The sequence below is a fragment of the Tamandua tetradactyla genome, chromosome 10, assembly GCF_023851605.1.
Source record: "Tamandua tetradactyla isolate mTamTet1 chromosome 10, mTamTet1.pri, whole genome shotgun sequence".
In the NCBI taxonomy this organism is placed as follows: domain Eukaryota; kingdom Metazoa; phylum Chordata; class Mammalia; order Pilosa; family Myrmecophagidae; genus Tamandua; species Tamandua tetradactyla.
Genome location: NC_135336.1, coordinates 75,430,258 through 75,451,795, shown reverse-complemented (window position 1 = coordinate 75,451,795; position 21,538 = coordinate 75,430,258). Strand labels below are relative to the sequence as shown.

Here is a 21,538-nt window from a genome sequence, read left to right as displayed (position 1 = left end):
AGATTTGGATCTTTCCTTTGGATCCCAAATAGCTAAAAGCATACCCCTAAAAGAGAACAAAGTGGGAGGATTAACACTCCCTGACTTTAAAACATATTATAAAGCCACAGTGGTCAAAACAGCACGGTGCTGGCACAACGACAAAAGCATTGACCAATGTAATCAAATCAAGAGTGCAGAAATAGACCACTAAATCTATGGTCAACTAATTTTTGACAAGGCCCCAAATCCTCTGAACTGGGACAAAATAGTCTTTTCAATAATTGGGCATGGAAAAACTAAATATCAGCTGGATCCTGGGCCCTGTCAAGAAATGGCCTCATCAGCTGATTTAAGTAAGTCTTCCCCAACAATGAATGAGATTCCATCTTCAGACCCAGCCTACAAAGCCATGGACCCCTTCCATGCTTGCAGTATTCTTAAGCAACTCAAAACAATGTACAATAAAGGACAGTTGACAGACATTGTAGTGGAAGTGGATCACTGGAAAACATTTTCCTGTCATAGAAACATTCTTGCTGCAATCAGCCCCTACTTCAGATCCATGTTCACTAGCAGCCTTACAGAAAGTACTCAGAAAGAAGTTCGAATCATTGGAGTTAAAGCTGAATCTATGGATTTAGTGTTGAACTATGCCTATACCTCCAGAGTTACTTTATCAGAGGCCAATGTTCAAGCCTTGTTCACTGCAGCTAGCATCTTCCAGATTCCTTCCATTCAAGACCAGTGTGCTAAGTACATGATCAGTCATTTGGACCCACAAAACTCTACTGGAGTTTTCATCTTTGCTGATCATTATGGTCATCAGGAACTTGGAGATCGATCAAAAGAATACATTCATAAAAAGTTTCTGTGTGTCACCAAAGAACAAGAGTTTCTCCAATTGACAAAAGACCAACTTATAAGTATACTGGGCTGTGATGATTTAAATGTAGACCAAGAAGAACATGTTTATGAAAGCATTATCAGGTGGTTTGAGTATGAACAGAATGAAAGGGAAGTGCACCTTCCAGAAATTTTTGTCAAATGCATACACTTTCCTCTGTTGGCAGATAATTTTATAGAGAAAATTCCACCTCAGTTTACACAGGCTTTAGCCAAAAGCTGTGTAGAAAGGGGACCATCTAATACCAATGGCTATACACAGAGGTTAGGAATGACTGCTTCTGAAATGATCATTTGTTTTGATGCTTCCCACAAACACTCAGGAAAGAAGCAAACAGTGCCTTGTCTAGATATAGTCACAGGAAGAGTGTTCAAACTATGCAAACCACCAAATGACCTGAGAGAAGTTGGGATTCTTATATCACCAGATAATGATATTTATATCACAGGCGGGTATAGACCAAGCAGCGGTGAAGTCTCCATAGACCATAAAGCAGAAAATGATTTCTGGATGTACGATCATTCCACCAATAGATGGATATCCAAACCATCCTTGCTTCGAGCCAGAATAGGCTGCAAACTGATGTACTGCTGTGGTAAAATGTATGCAATTGGAGGTCGTGTTTATGAAGGTGATGGGAGAAACTCACTAAAATCTGTGGAGTGCTATGACAGTAGAGAGAATTGTTGGACAACTGTTTGTGCAATGCCTGTTGCGATGGAGTTTCATAATGCCGTGGAGTACAAAGAGAAGATCCATGTTTTACAGGGAGAATTTTTCCTGTTCTATGAGCCTCAAAAAGACTACTGGAGTTTTTTAAGTCCCATGACTGTGCCTAGAATCCAGGGCTTAGCAGCTGTATACAAGAACTCTATCTACTACATCTCTGGAACCTGTGGAAATCACCAATGTATGTTTACAGTAGAGGCCTATGATATTGAACTAAATAAATAGACTCACAAGAAGGATTTTCCATGTGATCAGTCCATAAATCCATACCTTAAACTGGTACTTTTCCAGAATAAACTCCATTTGTTTGTTTGAGCTACTCAAGTGGCTGTTGAAGAACAGGTCTTCAGAACCAGTAGAAAAAATTCTCTTTACCAATATGATGACATTGCTGACATCTGCCAACAGAGGAAAGTATATGCATTTGGCAAAAATTTCTGGAAGGTGCACTTCCCTTTCATTCTGGATGAAAGTGTATGAAACCCCAGATTGACTCTGGGACCTTGGCCGGCATTTTGAATGCGCTGTTGCTAAACTCTATCCTCAATGTCTTCAGAAAGTTCTTTAATGAGTAGCAGGCCTTAGAAAGTTCACTGGCATATTGAGATATACTTGAGGAAGCTTATCTTATGAAACAAAGATGTACTGTCAGTATTTAAGAAAGCTGAGAGAGTTTTGTACATGGGAATAGGCGCTTGTAAAGATCACGTAGGGAGAGATTTGTTTTCATCTTTGTGATGTTTTCATTTTAGGAAATGGAAGTAACAAAGGTAGCAAAGTGCATTTATCAGCAATTTTTTCTGGTATAAGATAATCATAGCATTCTATAATTTTGTGGTAAGTAGTCACTGGGACACCAGATGAACTAAGATAACTATGCACTCCTCCTATAAGAGCAGATAGGGTATTACTTGGTAGAGACATCTAGACTAGTTTGATGTGACTATTTTAAATATGGGTAATAAACTAAGACAATATCACTAGGACTTTACTTTAGCTGTGACCTCTCTGACACAGGGGAGCACTAACATAGATCCTCATTCTTAATATTTATATATATCTCTTTATGTACTGTCTTCAAGTGTACTGAGATTTCATTGTGTTCCATTAGAAGATTGAAGGAAAAACAAATCAGTCTCAGAATGAGCTTTTAGTCTGATTGTTTCATGTTTCCTATGTCATTTTCAGTTAAGCTAATATTATGAAGTAGTGGTTTTTTGTCTATAACTTCCTTAAGTGCTAACACTGTCTCATTTTTAAAATCCTGAAAGGGCTCAGATTCACCGGTGGTTGGTGCTAGTATAATTTTACTTATGCATGTAAGTTGTCTGAGCTGATGCTTACCTTTCAAATTGTTGTTAGTTTCATGACCATAGTACTTTAACTCTTGTGATTTTACAAGATTCTCTACTTATGGCAGGAGATGGCCAGTTTTTGGTTTAGCTGGACTCAGTTTTAGATGAGTTAGAAAACATCACACCCAGTTTGCACTAACCCCCATTTTGTTGCCTGACCTCCATTTCCATCATCTACCTAATCTACTCACAGGTACAATGAATGATAATTTATTTCTTTTCTGCACAGAGTAATATGAAGTAATATGAAGTTCTACCCTTATTTTTAAAATTTAAAATTCCTGCAGTGGTCTAATTTAATGACTTAATTTACATATGCCAATTAAAATTTCATTTTTTTTCATCTTTGCATTTAACAGTGATGGATATTATTTTTCCATTGAAACTTTGTTGTAGGGTAAGTACTTAGCTGAAGATGATTGAGAAGGAAAAGAGTAAGTGAATAGCACCACAGCATTAAAAGTACCAAATCACTTTTAATATTTAACTGATGAATTTATAACAGTCAGCTGGTAACATTAACATGAAGGACAAATCAACTCATTTGTAATCTGTAATGCAGATATTTGGATAAGTAACTTATTTTTTACTATGCTTAGAATAATTGATAAAGGATATAAGTAAAGTCTAGTGTCGGTCCTTATCAGTATGTTTTTACTTAAAGAAAATAAACTGGCGTGATTTATATTCAAAAATCTTGCAGAAATTGTAATGTTATACTGTGAAACAAATTTAAAACATTGCCTCTTTGCATCACATACCTCATTTTTTCAGAAACTTTCCAAACTGCTTGTCATAGACCTCTACAAGTAGGGAACTTTTTCTGAAGCAGAATTTGAAGTGAACAGCATTTATAGAACTGACATTTTTAAATCTAGTCTTAAAAAGATAGATATATAGTTGTTTCTTACTGGTCTTGATAGTGTCTGTAATCTCTTCATAAACTTTATCAACCAATAATTTTTATTTTCCTTCCCTTTTTTTTTAAATCTTCTGTTGTTTTATTCTATCATCTTAATCTTCTATCATTTATTTTCATACTGTTTTGGAGCTGTTTCTGTGAGTTTTTTATGCATCCTTAACAGTGTTGCATTGCTGAGGAGAGGGAAAAAACAGCCAACTTTTGCAAGAGGTGTTCCTGTAATCCATTTTTGAAAGCTTCATTGCATATCTAAGATTTCCTGCCACTTCGTGACAATCTTCTCTCTTTATTTAGGAAAATGTATTACTTGAAAATATGACATAGACTATTGGGTTAGCGATATGAATGTGCTGTATGATAAATAGGAGTACAATACACTGTGGGTTAATTCTACAGTAGATTTATTTTGTTGATCTGCACAACAGTTGATCCTTTTGTTATAACAATTTATATTGATGGTAAGATCAAAGTATAGCGTGTCAAAGCCAAGGCTTAGAATTTGCTATGGGAGTAGAATATATACCGAATTTTGTATGAAGAGCTATTTGTTTAAATTATATAGCTGGGACATTTTGCCACTTTTAAAATTGTTGCAGAAGAAGTCCTAAAAAATAAGACTAGAAATATGTTTATGTTTAGATATTTAAGCTACATTTGCATAGTATGATGAGAACAGTAAAAGGCACAATGGTTTACAGATTTAAAATAGAGTTCTGATTTATGCCAGTCTCACTTTTTGTTTTACATTTGAAGAATGTATGTAGCACTTTCCTATATACTTATTTACACACTGAAAACTGGACTTGGTATAACTTCCTTGGTATTATAGGAAAGTGGAAATTGTATTTTTTATTTTGTATCTTTATTGTCTGTTATCCTACAAAGTTGATGTTTAAGCAACAAGTTGATTTTATTGGTGCATGATTCAAACTGGATGTGATCTGCAAGGAATTGGATTCCCTATGTAAAACAATTTAAAATGGCTTTCAGTGTTCAGTGCTCAGGTATGTAGTAAGTACTGCAGTCCTACGGGGGCAAATATGTAGATATTTTAAACATTTTGCCATAATTGCACAATTTTTTGCATTTTTACCTGATGTCATTGTTTCTTAAAATAAAACCTTTTCTGGTTGAAACTGGAAAAAAAAAACTGGATATCATTAGCCAAGAGAATGAAAGAGGACTCCTTTCTGACACACTACAAAAAATTAACTCAAAGTGGATCTAACACCTAAATATAAGAACTAGCACCATAATGCATCTAGAAGAAAATGTAGGGAAACATCTTCAAGACCCAGTAAAAGGAGGTAGCTTCCTAAACTTTACACCAAAAGCACAAGCAACAAAAGAAAAAATAGATAAATGGGAACTCCTCAAAATCAAATGTTTCTGCACCTCAAAAAACTCTGCTGAAAAGGTGAAGATGCAGCAAACTCAATGGCAGAAAATATTTGGAAATCACACATCAGACAAAGGTTTGATTTCCTGTATATATAAAGGAATCATACAACTCAACAGCAAAAGAACAAACAATCCAATTATAAAATGGGCTAAAGATATATGAATAGGCATCTTTCTGAAGTGCAAATACAGATGGCTGAAAAGAACATTAAGAGATGCTCATTTTCACTGGCTATGAGGGAAATGCAGATCAAGACTACAATGAGATACCACCTCACACCTATAAGAATGGCCACTATTAAACAAACAGGAAACTATAAATGTTGCAGAGGATGTAGAGAAGCTTATGCACTGCTGGTGGGAATGTATAATGGTGCAGCTACTATGGAAGCCTGTTTGGTGGTTCCTTAGGAAGCTAAATATGGAGTTGCCTATGATCTAGCAATAGCACTATTTGGTATATACCCAGAAGAGATGAAAGAACGACACAAACAGACTTTTTGCACACCGATGTTTATAGCAGCAGTATTCACAATCGCTAAAGATGGAAACAAGCCAAATGCCCATCAACAGATGAGTGGATCAACAAAATGTGGTATATGCATATGATGGAATATTAGGCAGCAGTAAGACAAAATGATATTCTGAACCACATGACAAGATGGATGAGCTTTGAGGACATACCGCTGAGGAAAATTACCCAGACACAAAAGGACAAATATTGATTGTATGATTCCACTTTTATGATAAAGCATAAAGGTATAATTAGAGGCTTATGATACAGAATACAGGAGACTTAAAGATACATAGAGGCTAGAAATGGGTGAACCCTTAGCTAATGAGGTTGACCTTCAATATAAGGGAATAGATAGGAGCAAAGGTGATTCTCTAGTGGGTCTAGAAGTAATATTACCATATTGAAGATGAACAAGATTGAAAGGGGTTTTATAGACCTACATGTCCCACTGACTCACACTAGAAATAGGCATGAGTTCTCGCAAGAATTATTTCAAAGATATGATTCTTGTATAAAGAGTGTTTAAGTCCAGGGTACAGGGGAAAAACTGCAGTTGCATGCTATGAGCTATGTTCAGTAGGAAACCATCAGCACTACCACAGCAACAGCAGAGGTGCATAATGGGGTGAGGGACAAGAGTTAAGAAGCGGTTTAGAAACATTAGAGAATAAACTTGGAATATGTCATTGGTAACAGAGACCACCAGGAGTTAGAAATAGGGTAAGATAATGGGTAATTGGAGCTGAAGGGATACAGACTGTGCAACAGGACTGAATACAAAAACTCAAAAATGGACAGCACAATACTACCTAATTGTAATGTAATTATGTTAAAACACCGAATGAAGCTGCATCTGAGCTATAGTTTTTTTTTGTATGTTTTATATATATATTTTTTGTATTTTTTATTTTTATTTTTTCTCTATATTATCATTTTATTTCTTTTTCTGTTGTCTTGCTATTTCTTTTTCTAAATCGATGAAAATGTACTAAGAAATGATGATCATACATCTATGTGATGATATTAAGAATCACTGATTGCATATGTAGAATGGAATGATTTCTAAATGTTGTGTTAGTTAATTTTTTTTTTTTAAATCGGTTTAGATTTCTTGTTTGGTGAGGATGCGTTTATTGGTTTTCTGTCACTTGGGGACAATGAAATTATCTAAAATTTTAAAAATTGGTGGACTGTGGACTTTGGGCCCTCTACATGATGCCTGAAGGTGGCTGAAGGTTGCACTGATGAAGAAGTAGATTGGCGAACTACAGTGTATACTTACAAATGAAGGTTGTGCTGTTACAAAAAGGAACAACATTGTGAAGCACGCAACGATGTGAATGAACATTTGGTACATTTGTTGAGACAAAATAAGCCAGAAACAAAATAGTAACAATGTTTTGGTCACCTTTAGAAAATGCTTATAAGAAAACAGGGGCCTAGACTGCAAGCTTTTAGAGCAGAAACATAAAGTCTGGAGTGGTGATCATTATTTCCGGATTTTGAGAGGCTGTTTTATATATATATAACCTGTTATATAGAGATAAGAATGAACCCAAACAGGTTGGGGTTAAAGTAATTCAGAATAAAGGGATAAGGAAGACAGGGTGTATATTTTAGTACCATACATACTCTTTGAGACCAATGGAGGAAAGGTTTATTTGATCTGGAACTGAAATTTTCTGTAGTGCATAATCTAATTCAACCTCTCTGTGTAGCTCATTTGAACAACTGAAACACAGGCGGCACAGAATAAGAGATCCTTTAATCCTGTGTAGATTATTGTAATGCCTGGATACATCCTAGAGTATATTAAGCAGATAATCAAAAAGTTTTGGCAAAGTTCCCTGAGGGAGGGAGAAAGTCTATGGAACTGTTAAACCTTACCATCAGGGAATCCCCTGATACTGTGTCAAACCTTAAAGACACCCAAATCAGTAGGCCATGCCTTCGACATGAGGCTTACTCTTGTGAAGCTTATGTAGGTAGTGGAGAAGGTTAGACTACCTATAGGTGTGCCTAAGAATTACTTTTGGAGGATCTCTGTTGTTGCTCAGATGTGGCTTCAGTCTCTCTAAGCCCAATTCTGCAAGTGAAATCATTGCCCTCCCCCCTATGTGGGACATGACATCCAGGGGTGAAAGTCTCCCTGGCAACATGGGAATGACTCCTAGAGATTAATCAAGACCTGGCACCGTAGGATCAATAATTCCATCCTGACCAAATGGGGGAAAAGAAGTGTAATTAATAAAGTATCAGTGGCAGAGAGAGTTCAAATAGAGTTGAGAGGTTACTCTGGAGGTTGCTTTTATGCAAGCTTCAGGGAGACCTTGTTACCTGTCATAACCTGTCAACCCCCAACCAGGACTATTCCAGCCAATCCAAGAGAACACCTAGGGCAATATATAAAATTCCATAAGGGTTCTAGGCACTAGAGTCACTTTTCAGAAACCTACAAACTCCAGATGGGTCCCTGGTCCAGATAAAGTCCTGAAACCTAGCCCAGCCTCTCCAGAACATCAGATAGTTCCATCTCCCTACCCCATATTAGAAGGACAGATCCTTCTAATAGCAAAAAGTTTAAATGCCATAGCTCAAAGAACCCCAAAAGACATACGGAAACATCAAAGATGTTGGTGGAATTATACATAGAAGACAGGAGTTAACAAATGAATGTGAATGTTGAATCATTACATTGATATCTCTTTTAGTGTCCAGTATTTTAGAGCAGCTAGAAGTAAAAACCTAAAATTATGAAATTGTAACCCATGTTATAGTCCGAAATCTGTACTACAACTAATTGTGGTGCTGTGCTTTGAAATTGATAGCTTTTTTGTATATATGTCATTGTTCACCAAAAAAAAGAAGGAAAAAAAGTCAATTGTGATGATAAAAAAGTATTTAAGCCCTATAGCTTCCTATATTCTGGAGCACTAGAAAGAAAAATATAAGAGGATTGCATGGTAGCCCATGACAAACTAGGATCTATCCTGTAACCACTTTTTGAAGAGTGCTTTGAAAACTATTGCTTTTTTATTTCTTTATTTTGTATACATGTTATACTATACAATGAAAAAGTAAAAAAAAAAAAATGAAATCAGATTTTATCGTCATCAAAGGAAAATCCATCATTAGGGCTTGTAGCCAACACATCACTACATTTAGTGGTGGCTTGATGTTTATTCCTTAAAGCAGACAATCAGCACAAATAAAAGAATTGCATTTAATTGTTTCTACCCTGAAAAAAATAATAGCTAGCTGCAGAAACAACTTCAATAAAAGTTACAAGCATAATCATGGGTGACTTCTGCTTAAATTTCATACTACTTGAAAATAAGTGTCATGATTCAGATGCCATATCATATATATATATATTTATGATTAAGATGGTATATCATATGTACAATGTAAACTTATAGGGAGTTGTGGGTGGTAAGTATATTTATCCAGGCTAGAGATTTTGTGGATAACTTCTGTACACAATTTCAGTGTCATGGGCAGTAAATGTATGAAATGTTACTAAACTTCACTAGTAAAGGAAAAATAAAGCATTTATTTTGGCAATCATAAGATTAATTAATGGTGATAAGGGTGTGTGATGAAGCAGTCATTCTCATTTAGTGCTAATAAAAGTTTAGAGGGAAGGGCAGATAGAAGTTTAAATATGTACATCCTTTGACCAAGCAACTACTAGAAATTTATTTACAGAAACGTTCAAACAAGGGTGCCATGATCTATATAATACGTTCATTGCTAAATTGTTTTAGATTTAAAACAATTAAAAAAAAAAAACTACTCACAGAAAGCTGAGTAGTTATCAAGAAATGAATATTTTCATAAAATTTGGAGACTTAATCAAGGAAATACTATGGAAAAATACTATATTGGCCATGTAAAAAAATAAGTAGATCAATTTTGTAATGACATGGGGCAAATATTGCAAGTGAGGGAAGAAAAATGTTATCTCTAGAATGATGTTAAATCACAGAAAAAAGTTGTTATCAATAGTGTTCTCAGGGGCAGGGAGCAGATACAGAGCAATTCATTATTTTTATTTTATATATTTCAGTCCATAGATTTTTATACCTTTTGTTGTTTTTTTTTTTTGCATGGACAGGCACTGGGAAATGAACCCGGGTCTCTGGCATGGCAGGTGAGAACTTTGCCTGCTGAGCCACCCTGGCCCGCCCCTTTTATACAGTTTTATTACTTTGTAACTGGATGAGGAAAAAGGCAAACTTTTTTTGAAAGCTCCTAATTTAAGAAAGTTCATTAGATTTACTTGTACAAAATACAACTACTACACATTACTGATAAATTGCATATATGTTTTATGGGCAATCCATTACATTTCTGAATTAAACAATTATATATATGGCTACAAAATTATCTGCGTGCTGATCATACTGCGCAAAAAGTCTGGAAAGAAAAATTCTAAAATAATAAATGTTTATAATGGAGTACAGTAAGGAGGTTGTTTGAAGCTGTAAGCACCTCAGAAAAACATGCTCTTAACCTTGAATAGGGCATGAGATTTTGTTGGTTTGTCCAGTTAGTTGGGTGCCTCAGTTATCCCAGAGTGATTTGAGCAGTGAATAAAGAAGTATTTGCAAATTCCCCTTGGGGGAATGAGGAGAAAGGGGGAAAAATTCAACTTCCCATCCAGAGAATTCCTGATATTCTCACAAGCAGTGGGGACAACCAAATCGATAGGCCAAACCCTTGATCTTGGGGTTTGCCCCTATGAAACTTATCCCTGCAAAGGATTGGCTAAGCCTACTTAAAATTAGGCCTAAGGGTCACCCCCAGAGAACCTCTTTTGTTTCTCAGATGTGGCCTCTCTCTCTCTGAGCCAACATGGCAAACAAACTCACTGCCCTCCCCCCTCTACATGGAGCATGACTCCCAGGGATGTAAACCTCCCTGGCAATGTGGGGTAGAAATCCTGGGATGAGCTGAGACTGGGCATCAAGGGATTGAGAAAACCTTCTCAACCGAAAGGGGGGAAGAGAGAAATGTAACAAAATGAAGTGTCAGTGCCTGAGAGATTTCAGAGTAAAGAGGTTATGCTGGAGGTTATTCTTATACATCATATAGATATCTCTTTTTAGTTTATAGTGTATTAGAGTGGCTAGAGGGAAGTACCTGAAGCTGTAGAGCTGTGTTCCAGTAGCCATGTTTCCTAAAAGTGATAGTACAATGATATAGCTTTTACAATGTGACTATCTGCCTGTGAAAACCTTGTGTTTGATGCTCCTTTTATGTAGGGTATGGACAGATGAGTAAAAATATGGATAAAAAATAAACAAAAGTTAAAATAAATTGAGTAGATTGAAATACTAGCAGTCAATGAGAGGGAGGATTAAAGAGTATGGTATATGTTCTAGTTTACTAGCTGCCAGAATGCAATATACCAGAAATGTAATGGCTTTTTAAAAGGGGAATTTAATAAGTTGCAAGTTAACAGTTTTTAGATCATGGAAATGTCCCAATTAAAACAAGTCTATAGAAATGTCCAATCTAAATCATCCAGGGAAAGATACCTTGGTTCAAGAAGTCCAATGAAGTTCAGGGTTTCTCTCTGAAGTGAGAAGACACATGGTGAACATAGTCAGGGTTTTTTTCTCATCTGGAAAGGCACTTAGCAAACATGGCATCATCTGCTAGCTTTCTCTCCTGGCTTCCTGTTTTAGGAAGCTCCCCAGGAGGCATTTTCCTTCTTCATCTTTGAAGATCACTGGCTGGTGGACTCTCTGCTTCTCATGGCTGTGTCGTTCTGCTCTGCTCTCTCTGAATCTCCTCCTTCCTCCAAAATGTTTCCTCTTTTATAGGATTCCAGTAAACTAATCAAACCCCACATAGAATGGGTGGAGATATGTCTCTCTCTAATCAAGTTTAATGCCTACATTGATTGAGTCACATTTCCATAGAGATAACCCAATCAAAAATTTCCAACCTATAGTACTGAATAGGGATTAAGAGAAATGGTTTCTCCCACAAGATTGCTTAGGATTAAATCATGGCTTCTCTTGGGTACATAAATCCTTTCAAACCAGCACAGTATGCATGAGTTTTTCCTTTTTTATTTCTTTTGTTGGAGAGATGCAAATGTTCAAAAAATGATCATGGTGATAAATATAAAACTGTGTGATGTTATTGTAAGCCATTGATTGTACACCATGTAAAGAATGATTGTATGTCAATAATGTTTGTATGGGAGACTTCCGGAGAAGATGGCGGCTTAGTAAGACGTGCGGGTCTTAGTTCCTCCTCCAGAACAGTTACTAGGGAAGTAGAAACGGTACAGAACAGCTCCCGGAGCCACGACAGAGACCAAGAAGACAGCGTACCCCATTCTGGAACAGCTGACTGGCTGGGAGAACCTGCTGCGGTGATATCACCGAGGGGCGCGTGCTTCCCCAGGCCGGGGTGGCAGGCGACCGGAGTCCCTCCCTCCCGTCCTTCCCGGGCCAGCAGGGAGAATTGGACAGGTGATTCCCTCAAGCCGTGGTGGCTGGTGCCCCCCTCCCCATGCGTGGTCCCCCAGACCAGCTGGGAGAATTGGATTGGAGATCCCCCAAGCCACGGAGACCGGCGACCGGGGTCCTTTCCAAACACGTGGCTTCCCGGTCTGGCTGGGAATGGTGGATAGGCACTCCCCCAAGCTGCGGTGGCCAGCGCCCCCCTGCCACGCTTGGTGCCCCGGGCTGGCTGGGAAATTTGGACAGGTGCTTTCCCAAGCCGCAGAGGCTGGCGACCCCCACCACACTTGGCGCCCCGGGCTGGCTGGGAAATTTGGACAGGTGCTCCCCCAAGCCGCGGAGGCCGGAGACCTTCCCCTACAGCAAGAGTTTTCCAAAGTTAAAGGAGCCACAGCATCTTTTACTGGTGGGACCTGCAGACAGACGAGCGACACGAGCACCATCTACTGGGCAGGATAAGAAAAACAGAGCCCAGAGATTTCACAGAAAATCTTTCAACCTGCTGGGTCCCACACCCAGGGAAATCTGATCAAATGCCCAGATGCCAGCAGAAGATAACGGATCACGCTCAGAAAATTGAAGATATGGCCCAGTCAAAGGAACAAACCAATGGTTCAAATGAGATACAGGAGCTGAGACAACTAATGCTGAATATACAAACAGAAATGGAAAACGTCTTCAAAAATCAAATCAATAAATTGAGTGAGGACATGAAGAAGACATGGGCTGAACAAAAAGAAGAAATAGAAAAACTGAAAAAACAAATCACAGAACTTATGGGAGTGAAGGACAAAGTAGAAAAGATGGAAGAAACAATGGATACCTACAATGGTAGATTTAAAGAGACAGAAGCTAGAATTAGTGAATTGGAGGATGGAACATCTGAATTCCAAAAAGAAACAGAAACTATAGGGAAAAGATGGAAAAATTTGAACAGGGGATCAGGGAACTGAATGACAATATGAAGCGCACAATATACGTGTTGTGGGTGTCCCAGAAGGAGAAGAGAAGGGAAAAGGAGGAGAAAAACTAATGGAAGAAATTATCACTGAAAATTTCCCAACTCTTATGAAAGACCTAAAATTACAGATCCAAGAAGTGCAGCACACCCCAAAGAGAATAGAACCAAATAGGCGTTCTCCAAGACACTTACTAGTTAGAATGTCAGAGGTCAAAGAGAAAGAGAGGATCTTGAAAGCAGCAAGAGAAAAACAATCCATCACATACAAGGGAAACCCAATAAGACTATGTGTAGATTTCTCAGCAGAAACCATGGAAGCTAGAAGACAGTGGGATGATATATTTAAATTACTAAAAGAGAAAAACTGCCAACCAAGACTTCTATATCCAGCAAAATTGTCCTTCAAAAATGAGGGAGAAATTAAAACATTCTCAGACAAAAAGTCACTGAGAGAATTTGTGACCAAGAGACCAGCTCTGCAAGAAATACTAAAGTGAGCACTAGAGTCAGATACGAAGACAGAAGAGAGAGGTATGGAGAAGAGTGTAGAAAGAAGGAAAATCAGATATGATATATATAATACAAAAGGCAAAATGGTAGAGGAAAATATTATCCAAACAGTAATAACACTAAATGTTAATGGACTGAATTCCCCAAACAAAAGATATAGACTGGCAGAATGGATTAAAAAACAGGATCCTTGTATATGCTGTCTACAGGAAACACATCTTAGACCCAAAGATAAACATAGGTTGAAAGTGAAAGGTTGGGAAAAGATATTTCATGCAAATAGCAACCAGAAAAGAGCAGGAGTAGCTATACTAATATCCAACAAATTAGACTTCAAATGTAAAACAGTTAAAAGAGACAAAGAAGGACACTATCTACTAATAAAAGGAACAATTAAACAAGAAGACAAAACAATCATAAATATTTACACACCGAACCAGAATGCCCCAAAATACATGAGGAATACACTGCAAACACTGAAAAGGGAAATAGACATATATACCATAATAGTTGGAGACTTCAATTCACCACTCTCATCAATGGACAGAACATCTAGACAGAGGATCAAAAAAGAAATAGAGAATTTGAATATTACTATAAATGAGCTAGACTTAACAGACATTAAGGACATTACATCCCACAACTTCAGGATACATCTTTTTCTCAAGTGCTCATGGATCATTCTCAAAGATAGACCATATGCTGGGTCACAAAGCAAATCTTAACAAATTTTAAAAGATTGAAATCATACACAACATTTTCTCGGATCATAAAGGAATGAAGTTGGAAATCAATAATAGGTGGAGTGCCAGAAAATTCACAAATACCTGGAGGCTCAACAACACACTCTTAAACAACGAGTGGGTAAAGGAAGAAATTGCAAGAGAAATTAGTAAATATCTCGAGGTGAATGAAAACGAAAACACAACATATCAAAACCTATGGGATGCAGCAAAGGCAGTGCTAAGAGGGAAATTTATTGCCCTAAATGCCTATATCAGAAAAGGAGAAAAGGCAAAAATTCAGGAATTAACTGTCCACTTGGAAGAACCGGAGAAAGAACAGCAAACTAACCCCAAAGCAAGCAAAAGGAAAGAAATAACAAAGATTAGAGCAGAAATAAATGAAATTAAAAACATGAAAACAATAGAGAAAATCAATAAGACCAGAAGTTGGTTCTATGAGAAAATCAATAAGATTGATGGGCCCTTAGCAAGATTGACAAAAAGAAGAAGAGAGAGGATGCAAATAAATAAGATCAGAAATGGAAGAGGAGACATAACCACTGACCTCACAGAAATAAAGGAGGTAATAACAGGATACTATCAACAACTTTACACTAATAAATACAACAATTTAGATGAAATGGAAGGGTTCCTGGAAAGACATGAACAACCAACTTTGACTCAAGAAGAAATATATGACCTCAACAAACCAATCACAAGTAAAGAAAATGAATCAGTCATTAAAAAGCTTCCCAAAAAGAAAAGTCCAGGACCAGACGGCTTCACATGTGAATTCTATCAAACATTCCAGAAAGAATTAGTACCAACTCTCCTCAAACTCTTCAAAAAAATTGAAGTGGAGGGAAAGCTACCTAATTCATTCTATGAAGCCAACATCACCCTCATACCAAAACCAGGCAAAGATATTACAAAAAAAGAAAACTACAGACCAATCTCTCTAATGAATATAGATGCAAAATTCCTCAACAAAATTCTTGCAAATCGAATCCAGCAACACATTAAAAGAATTATACATCATGACCAAGTAGGATTCATCCCAGGCATGCAAGGATGGTTCAACATAAGAAAATCAATTAATGTAATACACCATATCAACAAATCAAAGCAGAAAAATCACATGATCATCTCAATGATGCAGAGAAGGCATTTGACAAGATTCAACATCCTTTCCTATTGAAAACACTTCAAAAGATAGGGATACAAGGGAACTTCCTTAAAATGATAGAGGGAATATATGAAAAACCCACAGCTAATATCATCCTCAATGGGGAAAAATTGAAAACTTTCCCCCTAAGATCAGGAACAGGACAAGGATGTCCATTATCACCACTATTATTCAACATCGTGTTGGAGGTTCTAGCCAGAGCAATTAGACAAGAAAAAGAAATACAAGGCATCAAAATTGGAAAGGAAGAAGTAAAACTATCACTGTTTGCAGACGATATGATATTATACGTCGAAAACCCAGAAGAATCCACAACAAAACTATTAGAGCTAATAAATGAGTACAGCAAAGTAGCAGGTTGCAAGATCAACATTCAAAAATCTGTAGCATTTCTATACACTAGCAATGAACAAGCTGAGGGAGAAATCAAGAAACAAATCCCATTTACAATTGCAACTAAAAGAATAAAATACATAGGAATAAATTTAACTAAAGAGACAAAAAACTTATACAAAGAAAACTACAAGAAACTGTTAAAAGAAATCACAGAAGACCTAAATAGATGGAAGGGCATACCGTGTTCATGGATTGGAAGACTAAATATAGTTAAGATGTCAATCCTACCTAAATTGGTTTACAGATTCAATGCAATATCAATCAAAATCCCAACAACTTATTTTTCAGAAATAGAAAAACCAATAAGCAAATTTATCTGGAAGGGCAGGGTGCCCCGAATTGCTAAAAGTATCTTGAGGAAAAAAAACGAAGCTGGAGGTCTCACGCTGCTGGACTTTAAGACATATTATGAAGCCACAGTGGTCAAAACAGCGTGGTATTGGCATAAAGATAGATATATCGACCAATGGAATCGAATAGAGTGCTCAGATATAGACCCTCTCATCTATGGACATTTGATCTTTGATAAGGCAGTCAAGCCAACTCACCTGGGACAGAACAGTCTCTTCAATAAATGGTGCCTAGAGAACTGGATATCCATATGCAAAAGAATGAAAGAGGACCCATATCTCACACCCTATACAAAAGTTAACTCAAAATGGATCAAAGATCTAAACATTAGGTCTAAGACCATAAAACAGTTAGAGGAAAATGTAGGGAGATATCTTATGAAACTTACAATTGGAAGCGGTTTTATGGACCTTAAACCTAAAGCAAGAGCACTGAAGAAAGAAAGAAATAAATGGGAGCTCCTCAAAATTAAACACTTCTGTGCATCAAAGAACTTCATCAAGAAAGTAGAAAGACAGCCTACACAATGGGAGACAATATTTGGAAACGACATATCAGATAAAGGTCTAGTATCCAGAATTTATAAAGAGATTGTTCAACTCAACAACAAAAAGACAGCCAACCCAATTACAAAATGGGAAAAAGACTTGAACAGACACCTCTCAGAAGAGGAAATACAAATGGCCAAAAGGCACATGAAGAGATGCTCAATGTCCCTGGCCATTAGAGAAATGCAAATCAAAACCACAATGAGATATCATCTCACACCCACCAGAATGGCCATTACCAACAAAACAGAAAATGACAAGTGCTGGAGAGGATGCGGAGAAAGAGGCACACTTATGCACTGTTGGTGGGAATGTCAAATGGTGCAACCACTGTGGAAGGCAGTTTGGCGATTCCTCAAAAAGCTGAATATAGAATTGCCATACGACCCAGCAATACCATTGCTGGGAATCTACTCAAAGGAATTAAGGGCAAAAACTCAAACAGACATTTGCACACCAATGTTTATAGCAGCGTTATTTACAATTGCAAAGAGATGGAAACAGCCAAAATGTCCATCAACAGACAAGTGGCTAAACAAACTGTGGTATATACATACGATGGAATATTATGCAGCTTTAAGACAGAATAAACTTATGAAGCATGTAATAACATGGATGGACCTAGAGAACATTATGCTGAGTGAGTCTAGCCAAAAACTAAAGGGCAAATACTGTATGGTCCCACTGATGTGAACCGACATTCGAGAATAAACTTGGAATATGTCATTGGTAACAGAGACCAGCAGGAGTTAGAAACAGGGTAAGATAATGGGTAATTGGAGCTGAAGGGACCAGACTGTGCAACAGGACTAGATACAAAAACTCAAAAATGGACAGCACAATACTACCTAATTGTAATGTAATTACGTTAAAACACTGAATGAAGCTGCAAAAAAAAAAGAATGTTTGTATGTTTGCTTATTAATGTTTACAATAACAATATTAAAAAAAAAAAACCATATTCCTAAATTTAATCCACTCCTGTGGATACAGACCCAGTGTAAACTTTTTAATGAGACTATTCAGTTAAAGTGTGACCCACCCCAATCAGGATGGGTCTTAATTCTATTACTGGAGTCCCTTATAAATGGAGTGAAATTCACACAGAGAAGGTCACAGGAAGTAAGAGACTAAAAACAACAAAACCTGGAAGAGAAGAGAGAGGCCAGCAGATACCACCTTGTGCCTTGTCATGTGGTAGAAGAACCAAGGATCACCTGCAGCCAATCTTCCAGAAGAAAGCATCGCTTGATGCTGCCTTGATTTGGACATTTTCACAGCCTTGAACTGTAATTTTGCAAGCTAATAAATTCCCATTGTGTCAAACCATTTCATGGTGTCTCTTTGAGCAGCCTAGGAAGCTAAAACAAGTAGATTATACAATTTTCCCTATGGTCACAATTGTGACCATAGGGAAAATTGTATATATAATTAACTTCATTGTAATACAATTAATTTCATTAGAAAATTCTAATATAGTACTTTGTAGAAGGAAAAAAAAAACCCTAATATTATGAAATAGTATTTAGTACCTGGAAATAAATTTTAATTACAACAAAAAGTGTAAGTGCTATATGAGTAAGTGCTATATAATTAATTTCATTAGAAAATTTAAATATAGTACTTTGTAGAAGGAAAAAAAAAACCCTAATATTATGAAATAGTATTTAGTACCTGGAAATAAATTTTAATTACAACAAAAAGTGTAAGTGCTATATGAGAAAAAATTATAAAAATTTGCTGAAAGACAAAACAAAAAACTGAAAAAAGAAATATACCATATTTCTAAATGGACTCAATATCATAAAAACTTTACTTTTCCACAAAGTGATATACAAACAGCCAATATAAATATTAATTAAATCCCAATGAATTTTTAGTGGAACTTAAAAACCTGATTTAAAGCTTACACATAAGAGTAATTTTCAAGAATAACCAAAAAAAGTTTTAAAACAATAATGGGGGCTGTGTGTTCACTTAAATTAGGTGTCAAAAGACTTAAATTTAAAAGGCAAATTCCAAAAAGGGAGAAAATTTTCACAAAAGATAGAAGAAAATGGGTTAATATCCATAACAGCGAAAAGTTTCTACATATATGTTCTAGTTTGCTAGCTGCCAGAATGCAATATATCAGAAATGGAATGGCTTTTCAAAAGGGGAATTTAATAAGTTGCTCATTTACAGTTCTAAGGCTGAGAAAATGTCCCAATTAAAACAAGTCTATAGAAATGTCTAATCAAAGGCATCCAGGGAAAGATACCTTGGTTCAAGAAGGCCGATGAAATTCAGGGTTTCTCTCTCAAGTGAGAAGGCACATGGCAAACACAGTCAGGTCTTCTCTTTTGGCTGGACAGGCACATGGCGAATACGGTGTCATCTGCTAGTTTGGTCTCCTGGCTTCCTGTTTCATGAAGCTCCCCGGGAGGCGTTTTCCTTCTTCATCTCCAAAGGTCGCTGGCTGGTGGACTCTCTGCTTCATGGTGCTGCAGCATTCTCTGCTCTCTCTGAGTCTCTCTGAATCTCCAAAATGTTTCCTCTTTTATAGGACTTCAGAAACTAATCAAGACCCACTCAAATAGGTGGAGACATGTCATCCCCTAATCCAGTTTAACAACCATTCTTAACTAAATCACATCAACCAGGGAGATGATCTCATTACAGTTTCAAATATACAGTATTGAATAGGGATTATTCTACCTTTAAGAAATGAGATTTATATTAAAACATGGCTTTTCTTAGGGGGCATACTTACTTTCAAACCAGCACAATATACTTAAATTACTTAGCACAATCAAAGTAACAAAGAAATACAGATGGTTAAAAGCAAAAGAAGCGTTGATGGCACACTAATGACAAGGGGAATGTAATTTGAAATTGAAATACCAGTTTTTCACCTATCAAACTGACATTGAAAAGAATGTGTTATGCATGTTGCTTGCTTTCCTTTTGGGAAAGGAATTTGACAATGCCCCCTGTATTAGCTAGGGTTCGCTAGAGAAACAGAATTAGCAAGAGATATCTGTAAATATAAAATTTATAAAAGTGTTTCATGTAACCATGGGGATGTAAGAGTTCAAGATTTGTAGGGCAGGCCATGAGTTGGCAGCTCCAGTGAACTCTCTAGAAGAGGCTGGCTGGCTGTAGCAGGAAAAAGAGTGACTGTCTTTTCTGAATCCTCCTTAAAAGCATTCTGGTGATTAGATTAAGCATCACTCATTGCAGAAGACACTTCTCTTAGCTGATTGCAAATGCAGTTAACCATGGATGTAACCAATGTGTTCATGATTTAAGTCCTGAAATGTCCTCACAGCAGTAGACAGGACAGCGCTTGCCTGACCAGACAACAGGGCACCACCACCTGGCCAAGTTGACACATGAACCTGACCATAACTCCTCCTAAATTTTTTAATGTATATATTCTCTTGCTCAGTGTTTTGGTTTGCTTAAGCTATTGGACTACAATATGCCAGAAATGGATTGGCTTTTACAAAGAGGATTTATTAAGTTACAGGTTTACAGTTCTAAGGCTATAAACATGTCCAAAGTAGGGCATCAACAAAAAGGATACCTTCACTTAAGAAAAGCCATTCATGTCTGAGGTTTCTCTATCAGCCCTCTCTGAAGGCATGTGGCTGGCATCTCCTTTCCTTTGATCCTGGGTTGCATTGCTTTCAGCTTCTGATTCCAGTGGGTTTCTGTGTCAGCTCTCCAAGCACCTCCAACATCTGCATCTGAGCTTTCTCCAAAATGTTCCCCTCTTATATAACTCCTGTTAGCTGATTAAGACCCACCTTGGATGGGTGATGTCACATCTCCATGGAAACAACCTAGTCAAAAGATCCAACCCAAGCTACAGGTCTGTCCCCACAAGATTGGATTAGGATTCAAAGAACATGTACCCTTTTCTGGGGTACATAACAATTTCACCCAGCACACCCAGTAATTCAAATTCTATGTATCTAGAAGGTAATCTGTGGAAATACTTCCAAAGATGTACAAAAATTTATGTGCATGAACAATCATTACAACAATATTTACAATAATGAAAGATGATAATTGATTCATACCATAGAAGAACATGCAGTCAATAAAAGAATGTTGTGGGGCAAAATAAGTGACTACGTGATTGTGAAAACCTTATTCTGATGCTCCTTTTATCTATGATATGGACATATGAGTAAAAAACACAGATTAAAAATAAACAAATAATAGGGGGAAAAAATGTTCAAATAAATTGGGTAGAGGGAAATACTAGTGGTCAATGAGAGGGAGGGGTAAGGGGTATGGTATGCATGAGATTTTTCTTTTTATTTCTATTTCTGGAGTGATGTAAATGTTCTGAGAAATGATTGTGGTGATGAATGTACAACTATGTGATAATACTGTGAGCCACCGATTGCACAGCAAGTATGGAATGTTCATATGTTAAGAATGTTCATGTTTGCATGTTGACTGATTTTATTAATAAAAAAATTTTAAAAAATAGGTGCAAAACGGAATTTAAACTTACATGGGTTTGTCCTAGAATGAAATATGTAATGATTAATGTAAAACTCTCTGTACTAGTTT

The 21,538-nt window shown here is 36.9% G+C and overlaps 1 protein-coding gene across 1 annotated transcript; it reads left to right on the top strand.

The window, feature by feature from the left end:
• The first annotated feature begins 313 nt into the window (after positions 1-313).
• Positions 314-2,183, top strand: LOC143647989 (kelch repeat and BTB domain-containing protein 8-like). Its single transcript, XM_077117629.1, is given in 2 exon segments — positions 314-2,011; positions 2,076-2,183. Coding segments are annotated over 2 exon segments (1,806 nt in total).
• Positions 2,184-21,538: the final 19,355 nt, after the last annotated feature.